The 15,700-nt window shown below is 34.4% G+C and overlaps 1 protein-coding gene across 5 annotated transcripts in view; it reads right to left on the bottom strand.

Moving 5' to 3' along the window:
* Nucleotides 1-15,700, bottom strand: part of ABCB1 (ATP binding cassette subfamily B member 1) — a 43,173-nt gene that overhangs the window by 21,626 nt on the left and 5,847 nt on the right. For 4 of the 5 annotated variants that reach the window (XR_003572872.1, XM_027898715.1, XM_027898717.1 and 1 more), the window contains 13 exons: nucleotides 14,741-14,903; nucleotides 13,841-13,953; nucleotides 13,056-13,116; nucleotides 11,607-11,754; nucleotides 10,204-10,270; nucleotides 7,361-7,552; nucleotides 6,518-6,689; nucleotides 5,278-5,402; nucleotides 4,399-4,570; nucleotides 2,693-2,806; nucleotides 1,588-1,698; nucleotides 415-540; nucleotides 24-227 (listed from right to left, as the gene is read on the bottom strand). Coding sequence is in view for 4 of the 5 variants with exons in the window: in XM_027898715.1 (XP_027754516.1) it covers nucleotides 24-227; nucleotides 415-540; nucleotides 1,588-1,698; nucleotides 2,693-2,806; nucleotides 4,399-4,570; nucleotides 5,278-5,402; nucleotides 6,518-6,689; nucleotides 7,361-7,552; nucleotides 10,204-10,270; nucleotides 11,607-11,754; nucleotides 13,056-13,116; nucleotides 13,841-13,929 (1,581 nt within the window). In the remaining variant the exon portion in view is untranslated. Of the gene's footprint in view, nucleotides 1-23; nucleotides 228-414; nucleotides 541-1,587; nucleotides 1,699-2,692; nucleotides 2,807-4,398; nucleotides 4,571-5,277; nucleotides 5,403-6,517; nucleotides 6,690-7,360; nucleotides 7,553-10,203; nucleotides 10,271-11,606; nucleotides 11,755-13,055; nucleotides 13,117-13,840; nucleotides 13,954-14,368; nucleotides 14,470-14,740; nucleotides 14,904-15,700 lie in introns of those variants that run through there. The other variant, XM_027898716.1, reaches the window with a different exon arrangement.

Raw genomic sequence — 15,700 nt, 5'->3', positions numbered from 1 at the left:
AGCAGGAGAACTGATCTGCTTACATTGGGTAGCTTCATGATGAAGTCATAAGCATTGGCTTCCTTGGTAGCTTTTTCAATCTCTTCCATGGTGACATCCTCACGGCCGTAACGAATATTTTCTGCAATAGTGGTAGCAAAGAGCACGGGCTCCTGGTTCACCACACCGATAATCTCCCGCAGGTATCTTACATTTAAGGTCTTAATATCCTGCCCATCGATGGTAACCTAATCAAAAGGGAGCAGACAAAAATTGTTTACTGAGTGTTTTGATCAACAAACCTCTCTTTCCATGCTGGCACATGCTTTTTTAGGTGAGACTTGACCATATCACTGGAACAAGGTGAGTGAGGCCAGAACAAGGCTTTCAACAAGTGTGACGTATAGAGTAGTCATCTCACTTGAGGTATCTTACCATGCCTTCCTGGGGATCATAAAATCTCTGGATGAGCTGAACAGTTGTACTTTTCCCACAGCCACTGCTGCCAACCAGGGCCACTGTCTGGCCAGAACTAATCTTGAGATTCAAGCCCTTCAGTATCTGTGCATATAGGAAAGGTAATAAAAAATATAACAGTATGCAGAAATATCAGTGTAAATTTGATGAAAATATAAAGACTACAGTAAAATACCCTTCATATTTGTAGCAGAATCTGGTACAAAATAAAATTTATAAACATGTGGGTTTAAATTTCAGCTTAATTTTCTTACATTTACATCACAATTGGTCCAATATCAATGTGTTATACAACACACTTCACAATTCACAGTTCATATGATGAAATAATAATATTACTACCCATAACTAAAATATAATATAGAAACCATATGATGCAATATTCCTGTACCATGTTGCCTCCCCTTTTTTTTAATGCACCATACAAACTACAGGGAAGCTATGTAAAAGTCATGGTTAAAAGCTCTGTGTCTTTTCTTTCTGCCTATCAAAAGTAAGAAAGATCATTTTATCAAGGCCAGTGATTTTCCTTCAAGGTAAGGAAGGAAATAATTACATAGTGCAAAGACACTGTCCATGAAAATATTCTCAGAAATCATTCAAATGTCTTCCATCTCCACTTTATTAAGACTCTGGTTTTATGACAGTGCTTCAAAAACCCAACTTATTATCTGTCTAGACAGAAAAATACAGATTCTGATCTCTATTCCATGTATAGTGAGTGCTTGCTGGATCTGTTTCTTTAACTGTTTCACACACAGTCATCAGAGAGCTGCATTGCAAGTACTCTGAAACCCACTATCTCATCATTATTACTATACACAAACAGTTGGGTTAGGATGTAAGTTTAGATTTTGATAGAAATACACATTTATGGTTTTTTGCACAGACATGCTTACTATAGCTTTAGAAAGAAAGTTACACAGAAAACTTAACATGTTTGGCTGAGGTGTAAATATATCCAGCTAAAATCACTGTGATGGCAAGGTATTTTTATATACATTAGAGAATCAACTTGGAATTGTTATATTTTCAACAAAATACAATATATGTCATTTTTTGACGATTTTTTTCCCCAACAAATGATCTATATGTTTAATTGTAATATATATAAAGTTTCATTTACAGTACCTCGACATCTGGTCTGGATGGATAATTGAAGTAAACATTTTTGAATTCCAGGTTCCCTTTAATGTGGTCTGGTTTGTAACCTGTCTCTGAATAACTGTCAATTTGAGGTTCCTGTGCAAAATAAAATACAAAAAAATCCCCATTTTTTTCATAAAGAAGTCCTGGAGTGCACCATTATTCTGCAGAGATACTAAATGTGGTTTTTAAGTAATTTAGTTGAGATTTCTGAAATAAATAAATTGCATGATGTTTTGCTCCCTCATTGCTGCATGGATGATAGGCTTATGCAAGAATACTTTTATAAATTTTCCATTAAGCTCTTGTGTGAATTTAGCAAATGTCTTTAAGACTGTACCCATAGCTAGGCATAATTTGAGATCCATTTCACTCCCTGATGATTAACCTGAGTAGATCATCTCTAATGAGTAGTTCATACACTGTTCATTTATAGCTTTGGCCTTTCTGCTGAGAAACAATTGATCTGCTGATTATTACTCAGAAGCAGATTTCTGAATTATCAGTGGGTTTGTTTGCATCCAGAGTGGGTCTAAAACTTGAAGTATACCTTAACAATAATCCAAAACATGCAATTGCATTTCATATTGCTAGCTTCATTAATTCAATTGTTAGCTTCATTAGCTAGCAAAATCGCAGCTTCCCCAATTTTAGAATCTCCTGGCAATTGAGGTACATATCCAGTTTACCAGGTTGTGTTTTATTGATTTGCTGGCACTCACACTACTACAGGTGTCACTGATACCATGAAATCTATGCTCATATATCTACGTTGTCTGTAATCATGTGATTACAGCACCACAGATATGTCCTTCATGATAAAAACATTAGAGGATATCCTTCAAAACCAAGTCATTCAGAGATCCAGTACTTCTACCTTTGAAGCAAGGATTGATAATTCTAAAAGACAAAGCAGAACTGACTAATAATTATACATTCTCTCTGGATTTATCTTTATATTTCTTGCTTATTTCACACAGTTATTTACTCTCACTAATTTCATATCCATAAATAGTGCCTGTCTTTCAAAAGAAGGGTCTCTTCCCTTCAAAAGAAGTTTTGAAATAATAACAAGGGCAAGGATACTCACATTGTCTATTATATTAAAGATCACATAGGCAGCTCCTCTTGCACTAGCAAAAGCCTCTATGCTTGGAGCAGTCTGTCCAATACTGAATGCTCCAATCAATACAGAGAAAAAGACCTGAAAGAAATATTTATAATGACATATATTCATTCTTATTAACCAGAGAATTATATTTATTTATTTACTTTAGATATCTTTGTGTCAAGAGGCTCCATGCCTGTTAACAGAAGTTTAAGGAATCGAGAATTACAGAAAAACTGAAAACAGAGAAAAACGTTAAGAAAAGGGCTTTTTAAGAGTCAGCTGAGAACTGAGCTCATGCACAACATTAATGCTGCAAACATATTGAGAAGAAGTGAAAAGGTGATTGAGACTTGTAAAATCTGTGCCAAAAAATGTAGACTTGCACTTGATGTCTTGGGATTTTATTGTACTAATTCATTCTTAGGCCAAAGACATTCTGAAGACCAGAAAGTATATTACCTATCTTCCAGGGAAACCAAGACAGATCTGCAAAGCACTATCAGTCTGCTTTCAAAATTACAATGAAATAAAGAATACAAATTCAGCTTCTCCATCACAAAGTAATAAAGGATCCCTCTGCTTCAATGAGAGTGCAAGCAAACAAGAAAGAGAAAAAGAACAAATAAACTTTTTTCTCAGTGTAGCATAGTTTATTGCTTTCAGTTAGTATGAAAAAAAAAAAAAAAGAGGCAATAAAATGATGCTTCTCAGAGCTCGTAACAGCCATAGTATGACAGAGCAAAGTCCGTGACAGCTACTGTCTTGAATAGGGGTTATTCACAGATTTGACGCGTGATAAGGCCACACCCTCCCATCCCTGCTTTAAAACCACCATTCAATGAACTATAACATAGACAACTGAAATTGCAAAGACTTTGAGCAGAATAAATTGCACACAAGGTCATGAACCTCAGTGAATGTTCTATATGCCACCCTGCATAAAAGGTTTCAAAAAGCCAAAAAGACGTATCAGAGACATTTTTCATGAACTTCAGTGATTCATAAACAAAACAAAACAAAACAGGCAGTTTAAAAAATAAATAAATATATGCATATGGTCACCTGTCTGGGCTTTTATTATGGTTAACAAAGTTATTCTTCTTACCATATTTTTTTGATATCTCACACAAAATTAGAATGGTTGCCACATCAAGAGAAGAATTTAAGTTATGACTTATGAGTTATGGTTTTTTTACATATTTCCTAGTCACAAGTGTATTTTTATCCCCCTCAATTTCTAAAAATACTGGGAAGTGATTCCAAGCTCTCATAGCACAAAACATAAAAAATATTATCTATTTAGACCATACAACAGTCAATAATGAGTATTTGTTTCTGCATCCTGAAAATATATTCAGCCCCATAAACCTGAAAGCAAATAGCAACTAGGAAGGGTATTGTATTTCAGCTTTGGATTGAACTGTTTCTATATCAGTCTGATCTAATGAAAGCCAGAAAATACATAAGAACAGTTGAAAATAATGTAAGCTTTATTTTTGGTTCATATAGATTTTGAGATGCTTCAGAAACATGTAGACTTGTGTGGTGAGAATCTTTTTTGTTAAGAAGGGATGCTACGTTGCCAATTTTGGCTCATAACTTTCATTAAACACAAATAAGTTCTCATTATATAATTCAATGTGCTTTTCTCACTATTATTGAGAATTTACTCAACTAATACTTACCGTCAAAACTTTGCCAATAGTGTAATCATCAGTTAAGACCAAAGTAGTTCCATACCAAAAGGCCAGTGCATATGATGCATAAATCAGTAAGAAAGCAGCACCCATAGAAATATTAGCTGTAATAGCCTTTCTTATTCCAATTCTTTTAGCATCTTCTAAATTTTTATGATATCTGGAAGAAAGAAAGAAGTTCAAATTAGACTTACACTTGTACCATGGCACACAGTACCAAAAACTCTGTAGATGAGTTAGGACACGCATGCTCACAAAGCACATCAGAATATATAAAATATCTAACCCTAAGACTGTACAAAAATAGCCCTGGAACAGAGTAATCTAAGGTAACTCCTTAAAAGGCCAACATCAGACAACATGATATGTAGAAATAAAAGGGCATTGCATGTCAGGGGTGGCATTCAAGTTCCTTAAATAAGCCGAAGGCCAGTGAACTCTGATAGTGAACCACTTAAGATAAAAGGTTAAAATAAATCACAAGAATTATGTTTTACAGTAGTGGAAATAGAGATATTGTTTGTGAGCACCTTCCCATCTACTGAGTAATCAGATTACCAAGGATATCGTTATCTCTTCCCATGACAGGGCCCTTTTTTTGTCTAAGGCTCTCACTGTATGATGTTTGAAGTAGTTTGTATACCCTCTAAAGCAGAGACAATATATTTACTTATTTTGACTTTTTCTAAAAAAGTAACTAATTGTCTTTCAACGTGTAGTGAACATTGGAATAGCTTCTAACTGACAATCTTCCATTACCTAAAAATGCAGAAAACAAGACTTTCAACAACAAAGATACTGGAAAACTTCAAAGTATCTGAAACAAGTACTTTAAAATCCACTGATGAAAGCAAATATTGCTCTTACCTTTTAATTTCTTTTTCTTGTCCTCCAAAAGCGATTACAGTACGGATTGCTGCCAGAACTTCCTCTGCAACAGCACCTGCTTTTGCATATGCAGCTTGTTCTTTGTCAGTGAAAGCAGAGAGAACCTAATACAAGATCAAATGTTTTGACATAGGAAAATTAGAATGAGCTCAAGCACTTCATAATGACTTTTATCACAGTTACTTTCTTCCAATAGGAAGCCTTTTGATTATATTATGTATGAGTGCAGAATGTGCAATATCCAAATCCTAAAGTATATTGTAAATTCAATCAAATAACTAAATGTCACCCTTTGAAAACAGCTAAGGGCTGGATTTTCCACTCTGCTTTCACCTGGGGCAGGAGATTAGATGACTAGTCCTAGTGAGCTGGTGTGGTTCTCCCTAGGCAGATCTCCTCAGCTCATTCTCATCTCTGGTTACATTAGCGAGAGGGCCCTACAGCTTACATTAGTTGGCCACAGTCTGTGAAGAATCAGGCAGTAGACATACATGGCACATGCTTCTCTAACCTTTTCTGCAATATACTCACTCAAGACAGAGAAAGCTTTCATGACCTTTAAAATGTAAGGGAAATAAAATATTATAAAAATCTGAAAACTTTCAAATTACAAATGTAAGTCAGTCAAATCCCATGGTAATTTGGTCCTTCTCTCATCTGCCTAAAATTTCTTACCAAAGCTGTTAGCAGCTCTGGAAGAAACTCTGTGTCTGAGACCAAGTATTTTTCTAAGTTATTCCCTTATTTTTCAAGAGGTGTAATTATTCCTTTCAACAGAATAAGTACTTATGTGGATGTAGTTAAACAGTTACATGTGTGGATTCTACTTCTCTGTATTAGAATGTGCTATATTGGCAGAAACAGCTTCAAATCAAATAAGGCTGTCCAATCTGTTAGAATGATATTATTCAAACTACATAGAATCATCCAATTGTAAAATGATTTGGTTTAGAAAGGACCTTAAAAATTATCCAGTTCCAACTGCTCTGCCATGTGCAGGGACACCTTCCATTAGACTAGGTTGCTCAAAGCCCTTTCCAACCTGGCCTTGAACATGAGCGTACTGATACACAGTTCATCTAAGGGTTTATGTACTTAAGTGTTATCTAAAGCTATAGTTGGACTGAACAACAAATTCTAACACTAAGAATTTCAGATACGTAGATTTATTTTATCTCTCATTAATGTAAAACCTGACAATGAGTGTATGTTAACCTACCTTTGCCCAGAGGGCTGCTGAAAGTCCCAGGACAGGACTTACTGCTAGTATTACAAGGGTTAATTTCCATCCTCTTATGAGACCAACAACAAATCCTGCTACAAATGCCGTTAGTTGTTGAACAAGAAGTCCAACCTTGTCCCCTATTCCTTCATTAATCTTGGAGACGTCACTGAAAAACAAATTAGATCCAGAAAGGAGGAAAAATGTAGAAAGTAAAAGAGAGGTTTTCAGTTTTGTTACATGATCACTTTTGTGGAGGACAGTCTTTATTATTTAATTGTTTCCAAATAACCGTTTTCTTCAAGGTAAAGCACTGTAAGGCGTGGTCAAGGAAATTTCCCCCTTTCTTGTAAAACTGTAATTCTATAAACCTGGTTTTGTCTGAAAATGTTGAAATTCTCTCTACATTGCAAAACTACTCTCACTTTCTTAATTCCAGATTTTTGATCTGTTTGGCACTTGTGGTGTCTATTTGGGAATAAAAGATAGGGAAAGAGAAGGGAAAATACTGTCATGTAGTTAAGGCTGTTCACTCTGCTGGGGTCAGTTGGCACCTTATTCAGTCCTCAATGTGCATAGAAATGAACTGTGTTTTCTCCTCTAAGGGATAACCGCATGGGCTGGGCTTTAGTCATCCTCAGAGTTCAAGGAAACTTAACAAAATGCTTTTCTAACATCTTTGTGACAGTCCAGTATCAAAAATATTACAAATTCAGTCTCTGAGACTCTCCATGAGAAAACTTGAAAATTTATTTTCACAATGAAAATAAAAATAAAAATTCTTAACTCCTATGTGCTTAATAAGGTAAAATAACATCGGAAAAGGTATAATGTACTTACTCTAGAAGACGAGTGTTAAGTTCTCCCACATCATTTACATCAAACCATCCAATTTCTTGTCTCATAATTGCATGAAAAAATTTTTCTCTAATTTTTTTTATTTGCCGACCTGATGCTAGGGTCCAGAGTGAAGTTTGTAAATAAGCAGCAAGAAGAACACCAGCTCCTATTCCACAATAGTAGTATGCATATCTAAAAGAAAAAAAAAAGGCAAAAAAGGCAAGAATCTCTCACATTGATTTTAATTACCTCACCAGTCTCAATTTAGCGTGATGCTTTCTTCTTCTGTTTCAGATCTCTGTAAAACTTGATAAGTTTTCTATGAATAGTATTTAATGTCAGGAGGTTTTTTTGCAATAACCAAAACAAAGATACAGTTAGACAGGAATTACTTTTTTTTTTTTTTCAATTTAGTATGTATTTTCTCATAAGATTATTTTAGAACTATATTTCAGATGCAATGCCATTTTCACTTACGTGTGTCACTCCCAAAAAATCCTTAGCATTTTTAACATACATGGACAAACCTAATCATATATACCTATATATGATATATATATATATATATATATATATATATATATATATATGGATGGATGCTGGAAATGTTTCCTGATTGGAAAATACAGCATTACTATATGTACTACATCTATTGCAAGCAAATGCCATTGATTCAAAAATTCTTTTCCTCTCTATTTTGTGCATAGCTGATAAATTAATTCAGCTCTGTGCAATGAGCAGGGTGTCAAATCCAAACCAGGAGTGTGTGAACCACTATATTTCTCAAACTGGAACACAGCTTGAGTCACAACTTGAAACTATGTAAAACGAATTAAATCAATTTTGATTTGATACACAGTTGACATCAGAATCAGTTACAGGTGAACTTAAACCAGAATTAAACCAGAAAAATATATCTGAAATTATTCCGTTAGTAAAGAGTGACCAAAATCAAGGGTTAAATATTCATGGTGTATATATCTGTAATTATAAGAATACTGCATCTATATAAAAGTAAATAATGAGAAAAAAGCTTTAAAACTCTAATGACTTTCACTTGTGTACTAAGTTATGCATACTGAGTCTGTAGAACTGTTACATGCTCCTTGGCAGGAGCAAATTGCAGGAATCTGTGTGCAAATTCTCTGCTCAAAAAAGGACAGAATGGCTTTACAGATTAAACTTTTCAAATTTTAATCTAGTCTTTCTTGTGGCTATGATACCATACAGTTTAGTTAGGGACTTTGGAACTATACTCATTATAAAATGCATGTAATCAAAACTGTTTAATAAAAGCAGGTTAATGCCTAACGGAATGCTAGTTAGTTGAATATTGACTTTGATCACATTCAGCTTTTTTGAAACTCTAAAAAATTAAAAAAAACCCTTCCTAAACTAAACCCAAGAGCACTGCATCTAAATTCAGCAGTAATTACTTTAGACAATTACTTTATGATGTTATATCACTTCAAAGAATTGATTTATGCTTGGACTTTGCTTCATGACAAATTGCATCAAGAGGGATTCCTATCTTTGCCAGATTCTGTGCTCATGGAACATATTCTGTAAATTCACTGCTAAAACTAATCAGAGAGTAAATGCTCATTGCATTGTAAAGTAATACCTATTTTTCTTCTGAGAACTAGTTGGGGTTTGGGAAAGCTGTTGTTTAACAAACACAACCAAGTCCACATGTATATTTCAGTGTTTGAACACACCTCTGTGAGAACTTTGTCCTTGTAAATGGTTTTTATTATTATTTGACCTGCTGGCAGGCGTTCTTAGAGAAACAAGGAGTGGGTACAACCATCTGCTTCTTCAAACCAGTGGAATCACTAACTCAAGGCTCTATCTAGAAACTTTGAAAAAGAAAACCTATTCCTGTGCTGGCAAGAAGTAATATGTTCCTCATTAAACAATTTATTTCTAAATAGAAACTTGTGCTGCTTTTTATTCTTACTTGTACTTTTAGAGTTAATCTCTAAAAGATAAGGTGGCACGCATAATGTTTGTGGTTGTTTGATCCTGGTTGGAAGACAGGTGCCCAACCTAACATGCTCCATCCCCTTCCTTAGCTGGACAGGGAGGAGAAAAACACAATTAAAAGCACATGTGTTGTGATAAGGACAGGGAGAGGTCACTCAACAAATAAATAATGGGCAATACAAGTTCTATAATTTTATATGTAGTAAGAACAACTATTTTTCAAGTTCTTTTAGAGCAAACATAAGACATTAAAAATATTGTGCAAGTAGGCATCAGGTATTTACATTTTTCCTAACATTCAGCCTCCCCTGGCACAACTTGAGGCCATTTGCTTTTGCCCTATTGCTTATTTTTTGGGAGAAGAGACAGACCCTCACCTTGCTACAACCTCCTTTCAGGTATTTGTAGAGAGCAATTTAGTTGCACTTGATGCTTTGGCAGCAAAGTAGATACTATCTGACAATTTTAATTCTGGTTTTTGCAAGTGAATCACCACAGCTCAAGAAATCGATGGATGATTGTCAACATAATCTTTTAGCATAACAATTACTCTTTATGAATTCAGAGGAAGAGAAGTAAAAAAGAAGTCAAGGCAGATGTAATTGGAACACAGAGCACCTCTGAAACAGGGGCAAAATGGGTGAGAGCAAGAGATGACAGAGAAATTTTGGGGAATGGCTGGGGATGTTCCCAGTGCCTCAAATAATCTCATGTGTCAAATTTTAGGTAAATATATTATTCAATCAATCATTGTTTTTGTGTTCTTTAAAGTGTGCAAAATATTCTTGGGAGAAGAATGGCTTGAACAGAAATGTGTGCCTACACTAAAAAAAGAGGAAATACCAATTTCTAATTACCTTGTCATATCTTCTTCCAGCTTCTCGAGAATTTCTGAAGTGAAATTCATTTCAGAAATATTCAGTCCTTAGAAAGGAAGAGAAAATACTTTTAATAGAGCAAGCTTTAATAAATTACTTTTCCTGCATGCTGGGCAGCATAGTTGGAGTTGTTACATCTCATTTAGAATCAAGTTGACTTGAATGAAAGGAGAAAATGTTAACAAAAATTAATGAGCTTTACTAATACAAGATTAGTCATAACTCCATTGACTACAAAATGATATCAGGGTAACTTGAGATTAAAAAGTCTTCCTGAGCATACATAGAATCATAGAATGGGTTGGGTTAGAAGGAATCCAACCCCAGGCAGAGTTCCATGCACTCCAGCTGGTCATTGACACAGAAGGTGACACCCCCTTCTCATCTTCCCAAATGTTCTTCCAGAAGAGCCTGTATCCTTTCATTCCAACATTCAAGTCAGAGGCAGGTCCCCTCCCCAGGCTCCAGGCATCTCTAGCAGCTGCTGGCATCGCACTGGTAGGAGTGGGATGGACTGAGGTTCCTCTCCCTTGGCAACTTAAGTTTAAAGACTGGGCCAACCTATGGCCAAAGATGCTCTTCCTCTTCTCTGACAGATGGACCGCCCCCAGTCGCCAGGAGAAGGGATTTCTCAATGCGAGTCCCATGGTCTGAAGTAGCTGAACCCCTGGGCACCAGTCCAGTAATCATTTTTTGACTGACAAGATTTGATTGGCCCTTTCAAACCCTTTCCCTTTGACTGGGGGGATTGATGATAAAAACTACCCACACTCTAACGTCCCTTACCAATGCTCTCAGTTCAGAGGACAACATAATCTGATCCATGTGCTTATACCAAAGTGACAGTATCACTCCTTCCTCTTGCATCCAGCAGTGCATGCCTGCACTCCTTTGTGTTTGATCTCACAGTTCTGATTCAGCAAATGAGACTAGTCAACAAATTGATTCCAGAGAAAATTAGTACTTTTATTTTTGGTAGTGAATCTCTGTTGAATCTACCTACTGATCTGATTCACCTCATAAACTATAATTGTCAGATTTGATGCAAGGGAATCAACAAGAGCCCATGCTGAAGAGATGGAAAACCAGCCACTTTCTATTTATTACAACCACAGTTAAACATGACTTATTGAACGTGCACTGTGGCAGATAATTGGGAAAAAAAAGTCAAAAATAAAATCTATTAATGCAGAAACTGAAAAATACGATAAAAATCCCCCAAAATATAGTGTATGGCTACCACAATGAACATGACTTACTAATTTGTGTGGTAGTATAGCATGGGGGTTTCTGACATTAATATGTCCTGACAACATGCCTGAATTTCCCCATCTCTTTTTTAAATACGAGCCATTGATCTCATCACTGCAATATATTCTTACCTGTAAAATTAAAGTCTTCAGAAGCAACAAAGCTGTCAGTCATATCACCAAAAATTATCATTGCAATAGGGAGAGCGCTTCCATGGACTACTGCCAGAGTAGTGCCTATTACCATTAATAATTTGTCTGAGCAAGTGGAGTATCGAAACTGTGAGTGAGAAGAGAAATTAATTCTAACTGTTGTATTAGAATACTAACACAATTTTATGTCTACAAAGTCAGGAAAGCAAAGACAAAGCTAACAATTGTAGGCCTGCTGTCACAAAACTATAACGTTATCTGATCAGAAATTCAGTTTACAAAACAATTTAAAAGTACAGGAATAAATCCTTTCAATATAAGCACTTTTATGCTATAAACTCGCAAAACCAGAGAGGTGTACTATCTTAATGTATTAATATCTGCACCTGGGTAAGAAAGGCCATAGGCATAAGAAATTTGCCCTTTGTAAGTTCACCATATAAAGTTCAAATTATAAGAAATTTTAATGGCATTGTGATAATTAAGGCAATAATTTCTTTTACTTTAAATTCATTATTATGGAGTCAGAAAAACTGTTCCTAATGTACTACAGACATTATAAAAATCTACTGAAATCCTAAGTCCTCCTGCCATTGAACTTAGTAAAGTTTGAGTTAACCTGTTACAAAACCATTGGTTTTATTCTGTACCATAAAATACTAAGTTTATTGGTATACATTATTGTCCTACGATGTAATTGTACAAGTGCAAGCTGGTACAGCAAAGCAAAGAAATTGGGCGTTGTCCAGCATCCTGGACTATAGTTTTATGTCTGTTATTTGCAACATCATTGCATACAAAACCTACAAAACCAGAAAATATTTCAGTATTACTAAAAGAGGACCTATGGTTGATTTTGATTAAATATTAAAATACTGTGATTTTTTTTTTAATATACAGAAAAAAATATGGAATTTAAAGAACTTTTTAGTGCTCAATTCTTAATTTTATGTTTTTTCAATGCCATGAAGTTACTCTTTAGTGCTGATTCAGATGACTGAATAATGTTTGATGGGCCTAATTAGTATAATTAGTACCTGACTTTGGTAATTTAGAGCACAAGACCACACATAAGTGTAGATACATGGCTGCCCTTTTTACTGTGTCAGAAGAAATGACTGTACATGGAAATCCCCATCTTTCACAGACAAAAAGCTGTTATGGGTGTGTTTAGCATGATGGCTTACTAAGGGAAGACTCCTAAGAATCCTTAACAGCAATAAGACAGCTTCTTTAATATAACTGCATCCACAAACAGAACTGCTTGATTTCTATTCTGTAGCCAGTATTCTGCAGTCTCAAAATGTTTGGTACAGACAGTATCATAGATGCAGTACACTAACATAATTGCAATCATTTTTGTTCAGCCTTTTGAAATGTGCCTGCATGTATATATAGGTACACATATACAGAAAGAATAAATCTTACCAGAGCAAACGGGCTGACCACCTTAGGTTTTTCCCCTTTCTTCTTCTTCTTCTTTTTCTCGCTAAGAAAAGGTTTGATGATTTTAGTGAATTTAAAAATGGATGACATTTTAGAGAAATACTAGTGCAACATATTACAGCAGTTCAATTTAAACACAACTGCGAAATAATTTTACAGCCGAAAAATTGTGTTTAAAATGAATATGATTTATTGAGCATTCCTGAGAATACCCTTAATCTCCAGGTATCAGCTCCTGAATGTTGTAAATTTAAGTCAAGTTCTCTCCAGTTCACCTGTTTCAGTGGTTCCACTATCTGGTCAGAGAAGTTGTGAATTGAAGCACTATATAATTTCAAAATAGGAAAGGGGAAGATAAGTTACAAAAACAAATTTTTCCACACAGTGGGTGGGGAATACATATTTTTGAGGTATGTAAAATATTGATTCCCTGACATACGAAAGATATTAAGATAATTTTTAGCAGATAACATAAATTTATCCAAGATGTTCACTCCAACATAAATTCTGTCATGTTTCAGATTTATCTTTCAATAAACTCTAGTCAATACTGTGGACACTTAATCCTTATGAGAAAAAGATAAAGGGTCCTTCTGCACCAAATAAACATGTCAATCAATGCTACTCTCAATTTTATACAAAGCTTACTGTTATTAGGCTTTTCTGAAAAATAAAGTAAAATAAATAAATTAAATTAAATATAAAATAAGGTAATGTAATCTTATAAGCTTCAATGCAGAATGTTTACAATGTTTAAGAATACTTACTGTTTGTCTTCATATTCATGACCCTGGTTGGCGACCTCATAACTATTTCCATCCACAATATAGTTTTTCTTTTCATCTTCAGAATGCATTTTAAATTTATTGAAAACAGCTCCCTGTAAAATAATATTTGACTGAGAAATATATAACTTTAAGCAAAGGACACTAATCTAAAATATAGATACTTGTTGAAATTAGTAAAGTTAATAACATCATACATTGAAAGTGAATCCTCATAATGAAAAAGTATAAGCACGTTGAGAACAGTTCAGAGTTTTTGCTTCTTTTCAAATACCTACATTTTGTATTTGTATCCATTTGATAACAATAGGTAGTTCATTTAATTTCATTTGAATGACCAGAGCATGATATTTTCTGCAATTCGCAAAGATATACAAAATAAAGTAGAAAGTAAATGTTTATTTAAAAGAATTAATTATTATCTAGTTAAATGGATTTTTCCCAATTTTAGACATCAGTGAATATATAAAATATCTCTTATTTATAAAAAATCCCGAACTATGGACATACCGGGAAGGTTGTTCTTGCTTTGTGTCCAGTCCTCTGAAAAATTACTCAAACACGAGCAGAATTAAGATGGTTCAGACACAGCATGACTGGACTTTGCTCTTATTATGTAAGACAGAGATAACAAAAAGCTTTCTGTCGTTTTTTTTTTTTCCCACTCCAATTGCCTTGCCTATTTTGGAGAGTAAAGTGTATGTACTTTGGACTGTACCTCCCTTTTCCTAAAGGGAATAATACTACTCCTTAAACACACATTAATTTCATTGTCACCTGGGAAAACAACCCTGAATACTCTTTTCTTCCATCAAAAAAATTTCCCTGTATCTACTGTTGGCTTAACTATGCCCCTTAAAATTCAGAGGAATTCTTCTTTACCTTATTAGAGGTGTTGCTGAATGCTCCAAGTAACTGTTACATTTAAGGATGAATTCATTCTTGAATACACAGTGAGAAAGAGATCAAATAACGCCAAAGGATTGTTTTACTCTTTTGTTTCTTTTCCAATCTTCTAAGTCTAATCCAGGAGAACATGACCCATCTAGCATGAAAGAAAATAGGATTTTACTATAGTGCATATAATTTCTCATTTAAATAACTGCAGAACAACAAGATGAGTTTCAGATTCAGTTTAAAAATGGTTTGGAAATAGCTCTGGTCAGCAGAAATCTTCTCAATTAGCATCTTCTTGATTTTTGAATGTATGTTCAGATTCTAAACTGTTTGAAATGGACCTCTTATTAGTAGTCCACTTGAACCACTATTAATGGACATTGTGGAATGTGTTGGCTTTATCAGTATCTGTAGGTATTACTTTGATGAAAATAATAAATATTTAAAACATTTTAAATAAATTAATTTCACTTCTTAACTCTTTTTTTCATTGTATATATTAAACTAGGTATTTTCAACACTTTCACAGAAGTAAAATTTGTGAAAAGTTAAATAAAAATACTTGTCCTAGAAGACAGGTAGGTTTATAATAATTTCTCTGTAGGTGTCCTATCACTTTACTCACAAAAAACTTACTTAATCTGATAATTACACAGAAGAAATTATTTTTGTTCCTTTTTATCATGTATGCCTGTAACCTCAAAATTTTGGTAAAACAGTATTTTTACAAATTTTGGAATATAAATAGTCTTAGCAGATTGAGAAATGGTTTAGAAAGGGTAGTTTAGCATTGTCAGTCAAGCAAAATATAAAGGATTAGTAAGTATAAGTACTATTGGTTTATGAAAAGTCATTCTGAAATATTTGCATGGAGGTCTATCCACAGCAGTTAATGGGTTTTAACCTGTGTGCCTAAATACTTTCCTATACTTGATCCTAATGAAC

This window comes from Empidonax traillii, unplaced genomic scaffold (genome assembly GCF_003031625.1).
Source record: "Empidonax traillii isolate 1590-97213 ecotype Southwest subspecies unplaced genomic scaffold, ASM303162v1 scaffold619:size634076, whole genome shotgun sequence".
In the NCBI taxonomy this organism is placed as follows: domain Eukaryota; kingdom Metazoa; phylum Chordata; class Aves; order Passeriformes; family Tyrannidae; genus Empidonax; species Empidonax traillii.
Note: the sequence above shows the minus strand (reverse complement) of the source record. Positions and strands in the feature narration are given on the sequence as shown.